Source organism: Oryzias latipes, chromosome 16 (assembly GCF_053564925.1).
Source record: "Oryzias latipes strain Hd-rR chromosome 16, Olatipes_Hd-rR_3.1".
Lineage (NCBI taxonomy): Eukaryota > Metazoa > Chordata > Actinopteri > Beloniformes > Adrianichthyidae > Oryzias > Oryzias latipes.
The window spans coordinates 30,945,240-30,965,365 of record NC_136252.1 but is presented as its reverse complement, the minus strand read 5'-3'; the positions used below and the strand labels follow the sequence as shown (position 1 = coordinate 30,965,365).

Sequence of the window (20,126 nt, the reverse complement as noted above, 5' to 3'; positions counted from 1 at the left end):
TTCCATAAAAACTGTGCGTGAAGGTCCTGCTGTTCAGGCAGACAGGACAGTTTATCTCCCTGCCGCAGATATTAAGCTTCTATTTTCCAACCTGCTGTTAACAAGGTTGTAAACCTCAGACACAAAAAAAAGCATGAAATCTGGCAGCGGCCATGAATGCGTTTGTGTGTGTGGCATGCAGAGCAGCTTCAGCACTGTCTGTAGCTGCATGGTGACACTAGCATGCTCATAAACCACAATAATGGCCCGTTAACACAGTTACATGGTTCATGGCGTGTTCATTTGATGCTCACTGTTGTGGCGCTGGTCTTCCAACTCTGCCATGTGACTGAAAGGACTAATTACTTCATTAAACATAAACACTGCAGACGTTTTACAGAAGATCTCCAGTCAAAACGCTAAAATTTCAACAAAAAAATACTTTCACATAAACTTCTTAAGGCAAAGACTAATATTCCATATTGTAAAATCAAAAGAAAGACTTAAAAACCCAGATGACCTTTGTTCCATATACAGGAAAATAAAAGCACCATTTTTATTTAAATAGTTGCCCTTCAAAATGTTCAATAAAACATTTTGAATTGACTGATGTTTTTTTTTTTTAAGTTGCAAAAACTCATTTTGTTTTTTATTATTATTTGTCTATTTGATCTGCTGAACTGGTCTGTTTGTGACCTTTATAAAGGTTAAGACAATAAACTGTACACACAAGAACATGCTTGACATGTGTTTGTTTATATGCATAAGTATGTGCATGTGCGCTGTATTTGTGTGTGTGTGAAGGTATGTTTCGAGTGTGTGGATGATAAACATTTACATTTGACAGTCATAATAATCCACAAACAATTTGTTGCATCTATTTGCAACTCTACCCCTTCCATTCTTTATCTTCATTTTTTTATCTTCCGACTTCTTGACCCAACCCTCCATATTTTTTGTAACTTTATCCCCTAGGTTTAATATCCCATTCTATCTTTTCTATTCAGTCTGATAAAGATATTAATACAAATATAATTGATATAATTAAACATTACCCTCGATCACAAAAGGGGTTTATTCAAATATACAACTTTTGGGTCCAAAAAAGCCCTCCACCCACCCAGAGAGGGCAAACTGTCTTCCAGGAAAACTTAAATAAATGAAGAAGGAAAAAAAATCAACATTTAAACAGGTGATGTTAAAGTCTGAGAGGTTAGAACAGAGAAGACATCAAATTTTAGCAAACTGACTTCCTGTGAGTCAAAAGTTATGCAGCACTTATAATTGTGAGACATCAGCAATCAAATTGTTTGAAATAGTCAAAAATGAGCAAAAGAAAAAAAACAACCCAGAGAAGTGATGATTGTACATGATTGTGCGTTTTGTGATACACAAATGCTGACAACAGCCTCCTGTCCGTCTACAGACCGGCTGTCTCAGCTGCCTGTTCCTGGCTGGCCGTCCGCTCGCGTCTCCTGCAAACACACACTCTGACTCAATCCACCCATCGTCCACAGATTCTTTTTGTGAGGCGTCCCAGAGAGAGATTCTGTGTTGTGATTTATATTTCCTCCCACTTTTCCCAGCTGTCTGAACAGTCAACTCAGTCAACTCTTTGAAACGAGGGAAGAAGATGTGGGGTGCCTGGCGAAGACGGGGGGCCGCAGAGAAAAGACACGGTCTGGTGAAATTGTAAATGAGTTATTACTAAAGGGAAAATATTGCGGGAAATGATAACGTCTGAATGTGGGTCGCTTCCCAGTTCTTTTACATTATCTTCTCTGCTGGACTTTTAGCGCATTTGAGACACAGTTCAGCATTTGGGTTATATCTAACAGAAAAGAAAAAAAAACAAACAAACAACAACACCAAAGATCAGTCCTGAACTTTCGAGTGTTTGCATTTTTAAAAACGAGGAACAAACAGCCTGCAGTAAAATCCATAACCGTTTAAAATATTCAAGATTCTCTCAACACATTTGGACACCAAATGTAGCATTTAGCAGAATCAGGTTTCTATGTTAGGTAGGTGTTTTGGTAAAAGAAAACAAAGAAGAAAAAGAAATGCCTCTGGAGTAAATGAAAACTTGGAGGTCAGTTGACATCCTAGAGGGTCAATTTTCCGTGGTCGTTACAATCTGCAGGAAATTAACACATGTTCTGAATATATAACATGCAGAATACATTCTAAATAGTTTGACAGCAAAAATTTTAAAAGTCAAAAGCTGAGAACTAGTTTCATTTGAACCTGACGAGATTATTAGAACTCAGAAAGAATGCTTTGTTATGATAGTCGATATGCTGAAGGGCAGCCTGGTACCTGCTGAACAAAAGTTTGAAATGCTGAAAATTCAAGCATCCAACAAACCTTAGAGCTGACTGAAAATCTATTACTTAAAAAAGAAATCTAGATTTATATTTTCGCCAAACCCTTAAAGCACCCCCCCCCCTTTATTTTTGTGAATTCATAAACACAATTCAAAAATCCCCTGCTACAATCAGTTGTTTTTCAGATTTTAGAATATTTCTCCACTTTTCATTGACTTTTTATGGAGTCAATGTAGGTCATTGGAAAGGGCTCTTCAACAGACTGGGGACTTGTTGAGGATGAAGGCAGATGCTAAAGGTTATACGATGTAAACTTCAACAAAATGTTATCAGCTGCCCTTCAATATGTAAGGAAACCAATGAACGAACATCATTATAGAACTGAGGGTATGTAAGGGGAATCCAGTTCATTCATTGGCATTAAAAAGTCACATATTGTGTACAAAGATATTTTATGTTTTTAGCTCTTTTTTAATCGCCCGATCAATACGTATCTGAAGATAATAAGTGCTAAAGAGACAGTGTGGAGCACGTCTGAAAAATTTGTGAAACAAAAAACTTGCTTGAAGTTGCAAAGCAAACCTAATTGCCAACTTTCTATTTCTTGCAATAAGTGTAATTTTAGGTCTGTATTTTTTCTTCTTCTATCTGTAGGATGTGCATTTCCTCCTCTTCCTCCTCCTCCTCCTCCTCCAGGAGGTTGCAGTAAATCTTGGTCCCAACCTGTGATGTCACCGCTGAGCCGGATTTGAAAATTCCTGACTTCAAAGAGCAGCTTTCAGCATCCGCGGTGCGATCCTTTAAGGATAATTTAAGGCTAAAGTGTGAGGTTTTCATTTGAGCAGCAACATGTAAGTTATCAGTGAAGACAGAACAACCACAGAGACGAGGTGCAGCCCAGGTTCAAACCGTCGTTTCTATCTGCCTCTTCCTCCGTCAGCTTTGTTGTGTCTCTGGTGTGTAAGAAGATGCTGTTTGTGTATTACTGCTTTCTTGTTGAACAGATTACACAACTCCTGTGTTTGAAGTCAGCTGATGCATGTTTAATTTAAATGGTGAACAGTGTTGCTGAACTGTCTCTGTCTTCTGTTTCATGTGATTTTTTTTGTAGATAAGATCTGTTACTTTACATATAAAAACATGTCATTCTTGAGACTTTGAAATTTCTTTAAGGACTGGATTATCGTTTGAAGTGTTCTCCAGTGATGATTTTTTAGGTTTGGATATTCAGGTAGTTTGTTAAAATAAAGTGTTCTCCATTCCTAGCAGCATTTATGTAACATGTGGACAGATTGACAGAAACAAAACTGTATTCTTGCACCTAAATTTAAAAAACAGTGCTGTAAGAGATCTAACCTTTCTCTGAACTTTTTTCCAGAGGGATTTGGTCTCAAATTTAGCCAAAATAAATGTATTACAAATTACTGACAGAAAAAACTGCTTTGTTAGGATGTTTGCCAAACCTGTTGTGCTTGCTAAGGAGACATGGTGTCTCTGTCATAGTCAGGATTTGCCTGTCATACACGCTGACAAACTGACAGACTCCTCCTTTCTTTAAATTTCTGCAAAAGTTCCTGATATTTTTTTTACTCTAAATGATAATAATACGTTCAAAAGAAGTTAAAGGAGTATTTTCTTTATAATAATCGCATGTGGGAGATTTCTTTGTCTCTATTTGCTCAGTTAAGCTAGTTGCTTATAGGTTTGTGTAACATTTATTGTTTCCCCTCAACAAATGTCTACTTCAATAAACTTGTCAGTTGTGACAAAAAGAGGACGAGTCGTTTCGTTAGGAGGTTTAGAAGTAAAAATGTCTATCTTAACTTGTTCTAAAGATGACATTTGATGTAATTTTTATTACAGCTCTTGTAAAGTTCTGCTCCTTCTGTGTGGTAATGCATCTATATTTTACATGAAACATTTTTAAAGGCAAATGTTAAACACTAGAACTAAAATTTGCTGTATTTTCTCAAGCATGAGCTGCTTTTCTTTAAAGAAAAAGCCCTTGCCATGTCTGACTTGCATTTACACATCTATTATGTATGATATTGCCTCACACGGTGCTATAGAAGCACCACTGGGCACCAAATAATGGATTGCTATTAAAAAGAATGCTGAAAACTGTCACACATTTCATAAGAAAAGTTGCAGCGTGAATGCAGAAAAGGGGAAAAAAATTCTACCTTATAGTTGCGGCAGGTGGGGTTGAAGGCGTTTGTGCCGCAGGCGAACAGCGTCTCGTCGTTGCGCGGCACCAACACTTTGATGTAGTTGTAACATTCATCCTGTCAGGAGGGAAACAGCGCAGTGTTACTGCACATTGGGGGGTCAGGATCCTGCTGCTCCTGCTCAGTAAAAACATAATCAAAGCAGACGTCCCAGAAAGCCAACGGTTTTACTGGAGGATTCACATGCAACCTCTGCTTTAGCCATCATAATTGTTCTATGTGGATACATATAAGAGGTAGATTAAATCAAATGGGGAATGTCCTACATGCCATCACATGTAGATCAAATCCCCAAGACATTAAAGCTGTCTGCCAGCCAAAGATGATGTTATCGTTCTGAAGGTAGATCCTAACTGAGGGCTCTATTGTCATTTAAAGATGACAGCTATGGCTAGGTGTCATAAGATTTTTAACACTAATACCCTGAATTACTTATCATTTGCTAAATGACAACGTTCTTGAGTTTTTTCCAGTATGGCATTAAAACTCTGGTTCTATTGATCCTTAGTCATGTGCACTTGCATGGGGGGGTGACATCAATAGGTGCTGTGGGTTTTTGGGTTGTGGAAGGGTGGTAGAGAGGAGGAACAGGATCTTTTTTCTGTCCTGTCTAACAGCTGAGCAAATAGATGAGAGCTAAAGGCTTCTTGTGTTGGACATATTTCACAGTTACAACAGGGGTCCATGAATCTTCTGACACACAAGGTATATATTTGAATAAACCCTCTTTGTAATTTAGATTAAACTTTATTTAGATTAATTAGATTTGGAACCGTTTTCTGTTGGACCAGATGGAAAAGAAGAAGCGGAACCGCATCCTAAGTGCAGGTGTGTCTTGCAGTTCCCTTTAGGCTCATACGACCACCTCAAGTGATGTCCAGAAAATAAACCATACCATTGTTGTGCGTGTGGTAAGACTTTCTGTAAATCTGTAAGACAAACGGAAGTTGCACATACTTCTGACGTTTGGGGTGATGCTGTCGTATGCCGACCTTAGACCACACTCTAGCCTAGGGGATGTCAAAATCCAGGCTTCAATGGCAGGTTGGTTTCAAACCAACCTGCCATTGAAGCTCTGTACCTAAACCCACCTGATCCAGCCGATCAGCAGCAGATAAGGCAGGTCTTTCGCAAAAACAGCAGGACGGCAGCCCTCGCAGCCTGAAGTTTGACACCCATGATCTTATCGTTAGTAAGGTGTGAGTACTAATCCTTCCGACTGCATCCAAATATGTAAGTGCCTGTAGGACAAGCGTAAGATGACCACAAAAACTGTGCTCTGACTGTCAAATGTCCCCATTTCTAGCCTTCAAGCTGCACACAAGAAGCGCACACCTGTTACATCAACGTCCCTAACAGGCTTCCTGTGACGTCCACTAGACTCGGGGGTGTGGAAAAGAAGAAAAATCCGTACGAAACACCTGCGTCTCACCTACTTCACCCTTACTAACCTTATTGTGAAAAAATGTGCATGAGCATTTCTGCACTAGAGGCTCAGCTAGCGGTCTACGACCTTTATATTTTGTGCAGTCTTCCTGTGTGACCCGTGCAGGTTTGCCCATTTTTTAGCCCCACCAGCCCGTTTCCACCAATAAGGACAGTTGTAATACATTGTTAAAATGTTAACTCTTCAAAGGATCATCCCTTATATACAAAGCAAGATGCACAGGGATTGATTGTTGTCAAAGCATCAGTGCTTAGAGATTTTAATATGGCCTAAGCAGTACTAGACCATTTCATTTATGTGAGGGTTGGTGTTGCTGATCGTCACCCAATAACGCGAGCTGCGTTTACTAACTCACTACCATTGATGAAAATGGTTCCATTGAGCTTTAAACTTTGCCATTAAATGAAAAATGATTGGATCCTAGAGACAGTATATATGTAGTGAAACCACTTAGGTCCATTCAAAGATAAAACTGAAACCGTCTTTGCTGACTGCAGTTCTTGCTGCAGCACAGAACAAAGACATGGCAGAGAGGATGAAGTAAAGGCACAAACAGAGAGATGAAGTGTCTGGTAGATGATACTCACGCTGTTTTTGCCCCTCACTGTGCACTTCTCCACATCCTTTGTCTTCCAAGTGAGTTTCTGAAAAATGAAAAGACAGCCTAATGTCAGCTCAAATACCAGACCATCTCAGCTTCTGCTGCTTCAGTCGCTGGGATATTACCAGAAAGCTCTGATAAAAATCTCATTAAATTTCAATAAAACTGTTGCAGAGAGAAACAAATAAACAGAGCTATCAGGGGAACTCGATGGGTGGGCGGCCAAACGCAGTGTCTCCTGGGAGATACAGATCGGCGTGTGAGATGCGTCTGGACCTGTAAGGCTGCAGACAAACAAAAGACCACTGCAGGATGCTGTCTCACACTTCAATGTCTGTATGAGAAGGAGTCAATTAGCCCCAATTAACCCAGTGGCTGTAAATCCTGAACTCACACTGCAGATTTGGCTCCAAAACACATTTTTGGATCATTCTGGGATGCCCTGTAGGCAGCAGCAGAAAAAGATGCATCCACTGGTTCACAAGCTTTTCCAGCACAAGGATTAATGTGCTCCAATTCAAAGACAACTCATTTACTAATGAGAATTTCCAATAGCTTCCTCTCACTACTGAGAATACTGGCAGGTCTGTTTCATCTCCGCTTTTGTTTGACATTTCACAGCACCATGTGAGCTCACCGGGATTTCACTCAGAGTCATGAAACTGGAAAAGTCTCCAAGCTTTAGCTCCCACATTTGGGTTTTAAAGTCTGCAGACCTTTTTCAGCTCCCTGTTCTGTCGGTCAGCCACAAAAAAATCAACACTTTCTGGAAACGGGTCTAATTCGATTCCTTAAAGGACTGCAGTCATTATCAATCTATGAGCGAGAGTTATCCTCGTACCCGAGTGAGTATAAACATAGCAATGCCCTGCATTGGTCTACATTTGTTCTATTTGCACACAGGCTTTCAATTAAGTAATGAATCTTTACTTTGTAGAAACCCAGTAGAAACTTTTAATGAGCATCTCCGTGAATTCTCAGGTGGGAGACCCAACCAGGAAAGTAAAAGATACAGAGGAAGATTTGCTTTTACCCTCAAGTGCTTTATACCTTACTGCAGGTAGACTTGCATTTATTTTGAAAGCAGCCTCCTCAAAGAAAACTTATGCAAAATGCTTCTTTCATCAAACCGGAGACAGAATCAGGAAGAGGAAGAAATAAAACAGTATCTTCAAAACACACTCGTCTGGAGAAAGTTTTTTTTCCCCTTCAGTCTTATGCTAGATGTATACTTTATCAGATAAACTCTTCAGGTGTTGTTTTACACTCAACCTACATTTTACCCCCAATTCTAATTATTTTATTTAAAAAAAAAAAAGAAACAAGCAAACTACCAAACAGAAGTTTCTAGTAATTCGGACTGTAAATGACCCCTAATAGATTTGAAGTAGATGTGAAGTTAAGCGTCTAGACATAAATATTTTGTTGTTAAGTTGAGTTTGACTAAACCAGAAATCTTCCACTTTTTAGATAAAAACTTGAAACTGGTGCAATAAAAATGGAACAAAGAATCCTTTAGCTTTTAGCGGAAAATGTTGAACTTTGGGAATAAACTAATTAAGGAAAAAAGCTATTAAAAAACAAAAAAAAAACCTTCACCTTTAGAAATGATTGAAAATTACAAACTGAATCAGTTAAAATTACTATTGATTGAATAATGCCAATTCCCGAGGGTTGCTTCTCTTCTACATTCGCCGTTCCTTGAGACGACTTTCATTGTGGATCTGCAATATAAACAACCTAGACCAAATTAAAACATCTTCAAAACAGCAATCCCTCCATATAACGCGGTGCACCTCTAACAGTCTTGCTGTTTAGCCGATTTTTAAGCGCAAGTTTTTCTGTTTGTTTTTTTAACAGCACATTGTGTTCTGCATCCTGATTGGTTGCTGTTCTTGGCAATCTCCTGCATGCCGTGTCTGCGTTCAGTTTGCCAAATCTTCCATCATGATCAGAACTTTCATTCTATAACACTGGACCCATTTTCACTGCAAAGGAATGAACTTAGAGAGTTTAAACGGAAGATAAAAGTGCAAAAATGTTGTCTTAGAAAAGTCTATAACGTGTGAAGTGAGGTGTTTGCTTGCTGTTTAAAATACATAGGGACTATTGTACCGTGGATATCATTTTCCCTTTATGACGTTCTGAAAATGTGATACACATAAGGAAATTTGAAATTTTCTCCCCTGTTCATAAATACCTTTGGAGTAATAAGGGTATATTCAAATTGTTTATTAGAAATGTTAGAATCGCATTAGAAGGTTTTTAGATTTTTGAATCTTTCTGCCCTGAGGCCTCAGGGGTAAAATAATAGAAGCCACTGATGTGTTAAGAGCTGTGCAGTTGTTATTATTCTGAACCTTTTTTATGGTTTCAGGACACAATCAATGCTTTCTCCTAAAATGAGGAAGAATTCACCTGATTTAGTCCCAAACTCCCACTAACACATTTGAACCCAAACAGATAATTGACGTGTTTTATGTGGCCGAAATCAGCAAATTAAATATTAATCTAGTGATAAGTCTTTTTTTTTTAAAGAAAGAACAGTAAACCTTTAAGCCTCATTTCACTGACCGGTACGTTCCAATACCGTATTTTGAGCATTTCCATTTTAAAATGGAGCCATGAAGCTGGAAATAACCGTACCACTTTTTGGACCCCATTTGTTGTAGGTCCATAGAAAAATGGAACGGACCGGCAAGGGTGGAGCCACTGTTGAAATCTGTTGATTGGCTGAAGGTCTATTAGAAAGAAAGTGGCTGTATTCCTCTTCACCGCCCACAATCTCCTCTCAATCAACATTAAATGTTTGGGATATAAAAGAAAAGGCAAAGCAGAAAAAATGAGCTGCTGGATGACCTCCACTGGTGTTGTTGCTAGTTTCAACCCGTATGTGCTGTGATAGTCCAACTTTGAGTGGAAGCACTCATCTAAATTGCCTTTGACCATTCTAGACCGTACTGTTCTCTAGAAACAAGGTTTTCGAGTTTTTGTTTGAAAATGTTTTTGTTTTCTTTTACCAGTTAAATGTTTAGTAAAATGAGTCACTTGTAAATGTAAAAATACAGAACATCGCCTGGATGAACTTCAAGAGAAAAAAAGATGTATAATCCAGTTACCTGTCTGCTATAATCCTCCATTACGATTAAAGATTAAAAATCTTTCCACAAATAGGAACAGTTTCAATATGTTTTTTTTTCCATCATTCTACCTCTTTCCATATAGCAACAGCACTTTGTTAAGACCTTCCTCACTTTAACAGGCATCAGCAGTACGGTTATAGGCATTGCCCTCACTTTATCTGGTTTACCAATAATTACTTATGACCACCCAGGTCTGGGAGATCAGTGAAGAGGAGAAGAAGAATGAATGCCTGGTGAGCAAAAATGAAGGTTGGGCATGGAGAAAGAGATCTGTGAAGAGGATGACACACCATTTTCTGGTGGTGGGACTTTGTCACACACTAATGATGGAGCTCAGATGGAGAGCAGGAAAGGGGGAGTAAGAAGCAGAACACAAGAGGGGCCTTTATCATTTTCCACTCTGGTCTTGCCGTCATACTGGAGGGTGGAGAGGTTTGAGTAAATGGAGAAGAAAATGAATCATGTCCCGATGTTCAATATTTAGGTTCTCATTCAAATTCAACACTGAAGTGCTTGGAAGTTCCCATTTCTTTGTGGCACATTCTACACACAAATCAATAGCTTAGATCTCTGTGACATGGAGGTACTGGCCTTATCAGGATGAATAACCATGTTCAGAGCTAATTTAAATACAAGCAAACAAAACTGTCGACGTTAGAGGGTTTTTATTTAGTAGCAATCGTGTTTGACAAATGAGACCCAGATAGAAGACAGCATGGCACTTCAAAAGCAACACGAGTGCCGCTCCACTTCATAAAAGGAAAGCGAAGGCTGGAAAGGGAAATAATGAGATACGAAACCTACAAGACTTTATCGGACAAACATAGCACCATTTGAAAAACGAGACAGAAGTACAAAATACAGAGCTCGCATTAAAGGGACAAAGTGTATACTTGTATAGCCCCCCCCAACCTGATTCCAATAACTAAACCACATGATAACGTCAAATAAAATACATTGTACAACCAATTTAATGACTTCAAATGGCAAGTAAGGCTGAGTTGAGATGTGTGATTGCAAGTTTCAGAGTGAGAATGTACTGCTGGGTTCTTGAAAATTGAAAATCAACAGGCCACTGTCTTCTGTCAGAATGCAAATGTACGCCTTTCACACGTCAGTATTGCCCCAAATTCATGCATCAGTGTCTCTTATGTTCGATCAAAACCTAACATGTAGAAAACACTCTTCCCTCTGAATAGAAACAAGACAGAAGAGGGTTTCAATCAAACATGCAGGCAGACGTTTTCCTACCTGCTGTGGGATTATCTGCTCCGATGAAGAAGCCAGATTGATTGCGAACACGTGATCCCTGCAAGAGGAGGAGAGTTAGGAGATCTCCACATGCTTTCATTTAGCCTGGATGCTTATTTGAATGCGACTTTCATATGATCTAACAATTCCCACCCATTAAACAAGAAAAGAATCCTTCATTTCAATCAATGGGATTGATCTCAGCTGTTCAACAACACAGGCGAGGTGGTGGATTAACTACGTTTATTGGCTTTTTGGCTTAGAGACCTAAAAGCTGGAGAAACTTTTTTAAACAGAACCCATACGAGTCAATCTGTGAAGTGAAGCATGCGCTCTGCTGCACCCACCATTGAAAAATGTGTAGTCAATTCTCCAACATCAAGTCCCTGTGAACCTTTTTGATTGATGTTCCTAACAGTTGGAGGGCTGCTGCTCTGCTTTCTAGGTCAGAATCAAAACGGAAGCAGAACTGCATTTGTATGAAGACTGTAACCAGAGCAACTAATGGTTTTAAGTTAATTAGGCAAAGACCACTTTTAAAAGCTGATTTATCTTTTCAATTTAAATTTGAGAGCAGTTTAGTGTACAGTTGTTACAGACTACTAAGAGTTTAACTGAAATATTCACCAAGAGACTAACATTTGAAGGTAAATACCAAACATTACCTGAAGCCATGTCTGTCAACAACTTACTCAGATGCTTAATGGTCCAACACGACAAATCATGTAATGTGGAGTAAAGTACTGAGTCAGTTTAAACAACCGTCAGGCTCACCTGGCTTTAATGAAGCCATATCATGCCAACATTTAACAGTGGAGCTTCAAACTGGCATCACTATGGATTTACAGAAAAAAGTGAGTCACATGACCTGAAGGCCATGTCACACAGCCACTACGTACACTTTGCACATTTTCCACGTATGAATTTTCGGTCTTTTCTGTTGTATGCATGATATATGTAATTCATAATAGTTTCTGAGGTGCCCATCAAGTGTTTCGGCTGACGGGTGTGAGTTCAGTTTTGAGCTATTCAAAATTTTTGGTTGGTTGACAATTACACAGTTTACGCACATTTTACCTAGTTTATATGTAATTACTATGGAAATATTAAACGTGTGCGTGATTTTTGCAGAATGCAAGGAATATAAGGAATCTGGAAAACTTCACCTGCACTGTTCAGTACTCAGGTATTTTTCTCTGAGTACCACTGGTGGAAGTTTTGGTTAAAGATGTCATGGATCCATGATTGGGTGAATCGGATTGTTCAAAATGACCCAATATTGACTAGGAATCTTATCATGAACCACAAATTATGATTCAAATCGTATTGTTAATATAATCAATTGTTATACCCTTAATTAAAAGACAATTTTCAACAAAATTAACAAGGTTTTGCAAGTCACCAAAAAAGGACAGCAGAAATAAATATTCTTTTCGCCCAAAAAATAATGATTAGTCTGGAACTTTAAAATAAAGTAGTTATCAAGAGTGAGTAGTGAACAGAAAGCTCAAATAGCTCTAGAAGACCAGACCGTCTTGTTCTGCACATTCTGACACATTTCAGAAGATCATATTTTACTTGTCAGTCACTTTGGGTTTTGTGTTATTTTACCTGTCATCAAATGCAGATTAAAAAAAAAAACAATCATCACCCTTTTCAGAATTCAGTGGTCTGATCTCATGTACCAATGCAAGAAAGAATATACTTATGCTTAGGATTTGATGACAAATCCACAGGAAGACATTAAAGGTCAATATAAGTCCATCATTTTGTGTTGTATTCTACATGTTTATCCCTGTAACACCTGAGATTTCACCACAACTCGATTTACGATGATTATGCAAGCACTTCGCTAATGTCACGCGCTGCTTTTCTCCGCTTCAGAATCCGCTGGAATTACGTTAATTGTGTCAACGATTGAAGAGTTACGGTGGTCGAAAGTTAACTGGAGCTAAAGCTCAAGAGTATTAAAGGATTAAAGAAATAACGGGGTATAGATGACACTGGAATGGTGTACTCACCGAGCAGCGATGTACAGCATGTGGTTGATCCTCAGCATCCTCTGGAAGTCCAGGCCCAGGCGAGCCGTGTTGTTGTCCGACATGAGACCCCGGAAGCTGGGATACAGGTACGAGGCTGAGTGGGTCCAAAGAAAGAAGGAAGCTCTTTAACATCAAAATAAAACCCAACCACTTTGTTGGTCATGCGTTTGAACCAAATGCACATTCCTCATTGGTTTCTACAAAACAGTCCTGAGATTAAACGGTACATGACCTACCAGAGTCTCAGCTTCAAATTAAACACTGTTTAACCACAATTTCATTAAGAAATTAAAGGTAACATTTTCAAAGATCCAACATTAACATATCTTTTTTTCACTTTTCAAACATCCTGTGCAGTTAATTTGTACTTTTTTATACTTCTATTCTAAGCAAACAAAAGGACCTGTAAAGTACAGCCCTTCAGCATCCCATCTGACCAGCACAGCTGCTGAATTAGCAGCCCCCCCACTAGTAATTCACCACAATCTGAAATTAGGCCTTCCTACAGGGAAAAGTGTGCCCCCTTAACCACCCCTCTCAAATCGACTGTTTAATGATTTAGACGCCTAATGTCTGGATGAGTGCTGGACCTTGCTGCTGTGGTGAAAGGACTCCCTCAGGCTCTCCAGCCTGCCCTGCTACCCTGCCCCTGGCAAATGAGGACGTCTAATTACTCCTCAGCTACTTCTCCCCTTTGTGATTCAGAGGCAGCTTGATCACAGCTTGAAGCCAGAAGATATCTAGGCGATTTTTTTTATACCTCGAAAAAAGTTAGGTGACATTTTTGATGCAAGTCTCAGTTCTCTCCTGTAAACTCTGAGTTCAAGCAGTCTGATCAGAATGATACCAAACAGAAACACCTGAAGTTCTGTTGAATTTGCTTCAGAACTCACTCTAATGGCCGTCATTATGTGTCAGACTTGCAGTACATTCACAGACACGCCGCTAACAGAATCAACTCCACCGCTGCCAGACCCAAGACTCACTTAGGTGTACTTTTATAGACTCAGTCCTCCTATATACACCAAGATTCATAATGGATATATGGAAGTGTTGTAAAGGACCCTGTGCCCCAGTTTGTCACCTGCTCCAGCCAGAGGTGACAAATTGCTCTCATTACACCTGGGACTCAGCTCCACATATAGCACTATTAGCACGGCTATTTCTGCTAATGGTTACGTTAGTCTCTTCCAGATAGATCAATTACAATGTTAGGGCCATGGTCTCAGCCTCCTCTTAAATCAATTATAGGTTTTTATAGTTAGTGACCGAGCCTCTTCTTTAGACCTCACCAGTGATGGGCTTGATCTGACGAGTCCAGTTGGTTTTCTTATAAGACTGTGCATCACAGATGTCTCCATTCTATTCAAGCCAGCTTTGCTCTGCACCAATGGTCCCGCCCACAACTCAGAGGTGAATTTCTTAACAACTCTTGCTGCTCTGCAGAAACTATGTCTTAGAAAGCAACACAGGTTCTTTGATTTTGGATAAAAACGGCATAATTATAATAAAATGCCTCTGGGAATACTTTTACAATAGATCATTAGATGATGGGACCTTACAAGGAATTCAAGAAGCAGTTAAGCGTTTGTATTAGTAATCAATCCATCAACTTCTGAGGGATCTGTTGAAACTTTCTGTTGAGCTTTGCTTTCAGCATTCCCAATCGGTATGACGCCCTTATATGGAGGAGCAACATGTGTTCATTCACCTAATAACTTGCCACGTCTTGCCTGAGCAGAGATAATGTTAGCCAAAGACAGGGAAGATTCAGTTTGATTATTCCTCCGTAATGTGGATCTGTAATCTGTGAATGCCAGCCTTTTAATGATGGCAGCGCCAAAACTATCACTCAATAAAACTCCTCTCAGAGTCTGAGCAGCTCTCATCAACGCTGCCACATGCACGTTGCCAGGTCGTTGAGTAAGGAAACTTTCCAGGCAAAAAAATGACCATCTGGCTTTGTCCACAGACACAGCGACAGGTTTGTTCCCCTCTGCCATTTGCAAAACGACTCTCCCCACAGTTAAAACCACTTGTCATTACATTGAAACTTCCTTGTCACATGGACTTGGATGTTATCGTAACTTCTCACAGCTTGCTTACCAACCGGAAATCTAAGAGGATTTTGTTTCAAACTAGAAATGACTTCAATGGATTAAGTAGCAGCAACATTTCAGTCAAAACACAAAAAGCTTCATGAATGGACAACAGATGAAATTTTACCAGAAAAACAAAATAGTATTTTAGTAATTTGTATTTAAATGACATTTAAGCCGTTCTTTTTGCTGATAATAATCAACACGGCAGCAATAAGTTCTTGGACTGCAAGTCCTACTTTGTGCTGAGACATTCAAAAATCCATGATTCAAATATAAAGCTCTTTGTGGCTGTCAGGCGGGTTTTACAGACATATTTGCCCCTCTGCTCATCAAACCAACACAGCAGGTATTGTTTGTACCTTCTCTGCCCACGGTGTGGATGGGTTCCAGGTCTTGGGGGAAAGGCATGACTCCTGAGGACAGCTGAGGTAAAACGGTGACCAAGGCGAGGGCCACGAAAGCCGGCAGGATTATTGGGGGCGATCCAGGCTTCTGCCTCATTTTGGCAGAAGGTAGGACCTCACCAGAGAAACATGGTCCGTAGCGGAATCGCCCAACCCACCTGAAATGAGACGAGGTCATTTTAACTGAGTACGGATGCACTGATCACATAAGCAATCATTCAGAGGAATTTCTTTCATTTCCTATGGAGGGCAGCCACTCAAACCAACATGTTTTACAAGTAGATAAAGAGAAAAATCTTTTAAAATGTCACAGAAGGTTAATCTTTTGGCCAGAGAACCTATGGTACGGCAGTTAAAAGCAAGTTTAAATGGCAAAATACATATGACTGAATCCCTTCTGTGATGAGGGTCACCCAGAAGCAGGACCAGCGAGAATGAGGAACACTAAATCCTCTGGAGGAAGGGAGGCAGAGATCACTTATGATATCTCCTTTTGCTCAGGAAGAGCAGGCAGCAGAGTGTGATCATGATGCAGGTGAAACAAGACAACCACACGGAGGGCAACAGTTCAAGCTCACACCTCTAATACAAGCCAGGATTCAGACTGCAGTCTGCTGAGAAACTCAGGCTCCACAGATTTAAAGAGTTCATTAGTGAAAACTTTTTTTTTTCCAAGTCAAACATTACATTTAAACAATTACAAAACAGTGCTAGCTTTAGAATTTTACCCTAAATAATTATGTAAATATGAAGATGTGTAATTATGACATAATTTCTGATCATATTGTCGATTTAGACACTGTAGATTGTGGATTTTTTTTATCATTACTTAGTAATTATGTCATAACTAGGAGGCACAAAATATGACATGGTGGATGGTTAATGAAAAACTCCACTTCAGCTACTTTCTATTCAGCACGCTTTTTTGACTTCCACAATATCACAGTTATTCTTTATTTAGATTAAGTGTCTTTATTAGTAATGTGCCTTTCATAAAGAATTTAAATGTAAAGTGTAAGATATTGTCAAGATGGTTTTAAAAAGCAGAATTGAAAAGTTTTCAAGAGTAAAAAAATACAAAAACAAAAAAGATTTTTGCAGCCAAAGAAAGCAACTTGAAAGTGAAGAATGGAATTCACTTGTAAAAACATTTAGTGGAGTTTAGAAAGTTTTCAAAAAAACACATTTTGTTCTCGTTTATGAGGAACAAAAATAGGCTTTTATAGTATCTGCTGTGAGGATGGAATGATTTAGATAAGTAAAAAGTGTTAGGCATGTCTAAACTCAAAACATTTAGGTTGGATTTTTTACTTGCGTACAAAAATAAAGTTAAGGTTTATAAATCAGAAGAAAAAATTCAGGTATCTCAATGCAAGTTGACTGAATGTCATGAAAGTTGCCAGATTGTTATGAATAACCATTTTTATCTCTCTGCTAATAATAAAACATGATAATGTTATAAACCTTTATGGAAAGATCTATACATCCATATCACCACCCAAATCTATTTTACACTGTTAAATAATATCTGAGAGTGGGTTTAAGTGGTTTTCTTTGCTTTTCTGCAGAGTAAACCCAATCCTCTAATTGGCTGACCGTTGTCAAAACAACATGGGATTTTAATGCGTGAGGAGGGAAGCAGCACATGATTTAGATGGTCAGTGTTAAAAACAAGCATTTCATTGTTTAGCTGCAGAGTCTCGTTGTCCATCTCCCAACTCATTTTAGAAAGTTCACCGGATCAACAAGTTCACTGCAGTCCCATGACGAATCACACAGCTCTTCCTCACTGGAACACGCTTGTTTTCCTCCAACATTCGCAAAAATCGGTGACTGCTGACATTCTCACCGACAGGATGATATAGAAAACTAAACACTATATTTATTGCTGTTTGTGAATATTGACTATAAACACTTTCTATAGGCTTTAAAACTATGTTTTTCTCCTTTTCTTCCAGTGTGTTCAAGTTTGCTCTCAACTTGTCTGACTGAGGAAACTTTGTTAATTAGATTTCCAATGGCTAACCACACAGACGGTGACACGGCCAGCCGAAATGGGGATCAAGGAGCCATGGGCAATAAATGAGTTAACATCTCCTTTAAGACACAGAAGTGGGCTCTGTAGGCCTATTTCAGAGGTGTTAGACAAGAGTTGATTCCAATGCAGCTACAACTCCACCTCCTTAAAGAGAAATCTGTAAACCTTCTGCGTTTGATAAGTCTTAGGCGCCTCCAAAGACAGCTGGATCTTTATTGTTTCATTTGAAATTAAATGTATTAGATATACAGTACAGACCAAAGGTTTGGACACACATTTTTATTCAAATGAACGAGAAGGTGTGTCAAAACTTTTGGTTGAATTTCGGTGCATCATTTTGATGCTTCAATGCTTGCGTTCTATTCAGTTTTTATGTATAATTCTGTCTTTCCAGGGATTGGCTTATAAGAACGGGTGAGACTGTGAGGTTGGGCGGACTTCAGTCAAAAGGGCAAAGGCGCAGAGAGTGACAATGTGGCTGTACTTCACAGCAAAAGATTTTCATTCAGTGACTCGATGGATAAGAGTGACATGTACAATGCCAGGATAAAAACACAGACATCGTGGCAATGAGTGACCATGTATACAGCAGTCCTTTGCTACATTGCGCTTCATCTTTCACAGGCAGTTTAAAATGTTTTTACAGAGCAATTTTACATGTTGTTGTTTTTGTCTAAAGCAGTGCACTCTGTTCTTCACCCTGATTGGCTGTAGACATTGTCAATCAATCTCCTATGTGCCACATCTCCTATACAGAAAGCATTCAGCTTGCCAGTGTTGCATAAATCTTTGATCGCAAGCAGATCTTTGTTTTTAATTCTATTATCCTGGACTTATTTTTCTATGAATGTTTGAACTTTGAGAGTTTAAACAACTGAGAAAAGTGTAAAAAAGGTTCATGGATGTCTGAGACAAGTGTATAAATGGGAAGTGAGGAGTTTTACAACCAAAAATATCTGTAAGCCCACTTTTAAGATTCCACATGTCGCGGGTTTTCTTTAGAATGTAACCCCGCGATAAACGAGGGAACACTGTTTTCAGCGTGTGTGAAGACAGAGATGCAGCGCTGCAGTGAAGACTGTTAAAATGAATCATTGACATGTTCAAGCTCTCTCCTTTACCCTGTGGCGTTCCTCGGTCAGCCTTAAATGATTTTTAAAAAACTTGGCATGTTAGTATTGTACACTACTTTATGAATAAGTTGTTTGTATTCAATTCCAGAAAGTTTAGGCCTCTAGTGGTATCTCCTGACATCTAAGGAGACTCAGAGCATTAACCCTTGACCTGTGAAAGACTTTTAAATTTTTCTGCTAAATGCAAACATGTCAGACAAAGAAGCTGGGGATTTGGGGCATTGCAGAGGTCCAGCAGTGACAAAAACAAGGTACCTCCGGGGAGTCACTGTGGCAACACTTAAAAGTCCATTAGCATCCCTGGTCCAGAAGGAGGGAGGGCTGGCTGGCTTCTTGCATTTTTGCCAGAGTAGAAAAATCAATGGTCCCTACAGTCCTTCACTTCTAGCATTGGTTTGTCAGCAGCTTGGTGTCAGTATAATGTAGTCCACTCTTCCAGTCTGCATTGTACTGTATAGAAGCGAGGAGCCAAAATGACATCTAGGCTAAGATGTGTCTGTCAGGAGAGGTTGGGACCCTCTTTGCCATCATGCCACACAGCTCGGTCCCTGAGGAGGGATGCTTTAACCTCGGCTCCAAGAGTTCAGACAAGTGACAGGCTGTCCCGTTGAAGGGGGCCGCTGGCTGTCACTCCGTGTCAGACAACTCCACTCCGTCCTAATTGCAGAATTCCCAGATTACAGCATGGGTATACTGATAGGTCTTTAGGGAAGTGAAATCAAAGCAGAAGGAAGCTGACAGGAACATACAGATACTTATGAAAGCACATTAACAATGTTATGAAATCTACACCATCCAATGAGAGAGTGAGAATCCTGATTGATGACTCGCTGAGGTTTAAAGATCAATAAAGACGAGGTTGTGTCGTGAGTTCAGCTGCAATGTAAACGTGTAATGCTGTCAGAGAAAAGCAGAACCGTCTTAATTGAGGTCTGAATTCAGAAGTGCTCATCTCAAGCCTGACTTCAGAAGATCCCTGCAGGCTTCAGATACGGAGACAGTTTTTCAGATCGATCAGCAAATCGCTGCAGGCACCATCCATCGTCTTCTTGTCTTTTTGCAACTGGAGAGGTAAAACCCAAAGGGCCAAAAGTGGAAGAGAGATCAGGCTTACATCAGTGAAACCCTCTTCATTTGTCACTACCCTGTTAATTATTTACATTAATCTTCAAAGAGGTCCATAAGCCATGCAACCCTTCTGTGCTCCCTGTCAGTCAGGAGACAACTTCCATCTTCTGGGGTCCTGGTGGCATTTAAATAAGCCTTAATTCAGAGTAACCTAATGAACCACTCTGTTTTAAATATGCTGCTTGGCATTCCAGTGAACCCCTCTCCTTTTATTCTCCATTTCCTATTCACATGTAAAGAAAGCATCAACTAAACTTCCAATTTCTCTGTCATCAATAATGCAGAATGATATTTGGAAACCCT

General features: G+C 39.4%; 1 protein-coding gene across 10 annotated transcripts in view; it reads right to left on the bottom strand.

The window, feature by feature from the left end:
• Positions 1-20,126, bottom strand: part of sema6cb (semaphorin 6Cb) — a 170,396-nt gene that overhangs the window by 60,197 nt on the left and 90,073 nt on the right. For all 10 annotated transcript variants that reach the window (XM_011485750.4, XM_078932533.1, XM_011485745.4 and 7 more), the window contains 5 exons: positions 15,480-15,682; positions 12,998-13,112; positions 10,977-11,034; positions 6,569-6,625; positions 4,490-4,591 (listed from right to left, as the gene is read on the bottom strand). In XM_011485750.4, the coding sequence (XP_011484052.1) occupies positions 4,490-4,591; positions 6,569-6,625; positions 10,977-11,034; positions 12,998-13,112; positions 15,480-15,621 (474 nt within the window). In that variant the 5' untranslated portion in view covers positions 15,622-15,682. The remainder of the gene's footprint in view (positions 1-4,489; positions 4,592-6,568; positions 6,626-10,976; positions 11,035-12,997; positions 13,113-15,479; positions 15,683-20,126) is intronic.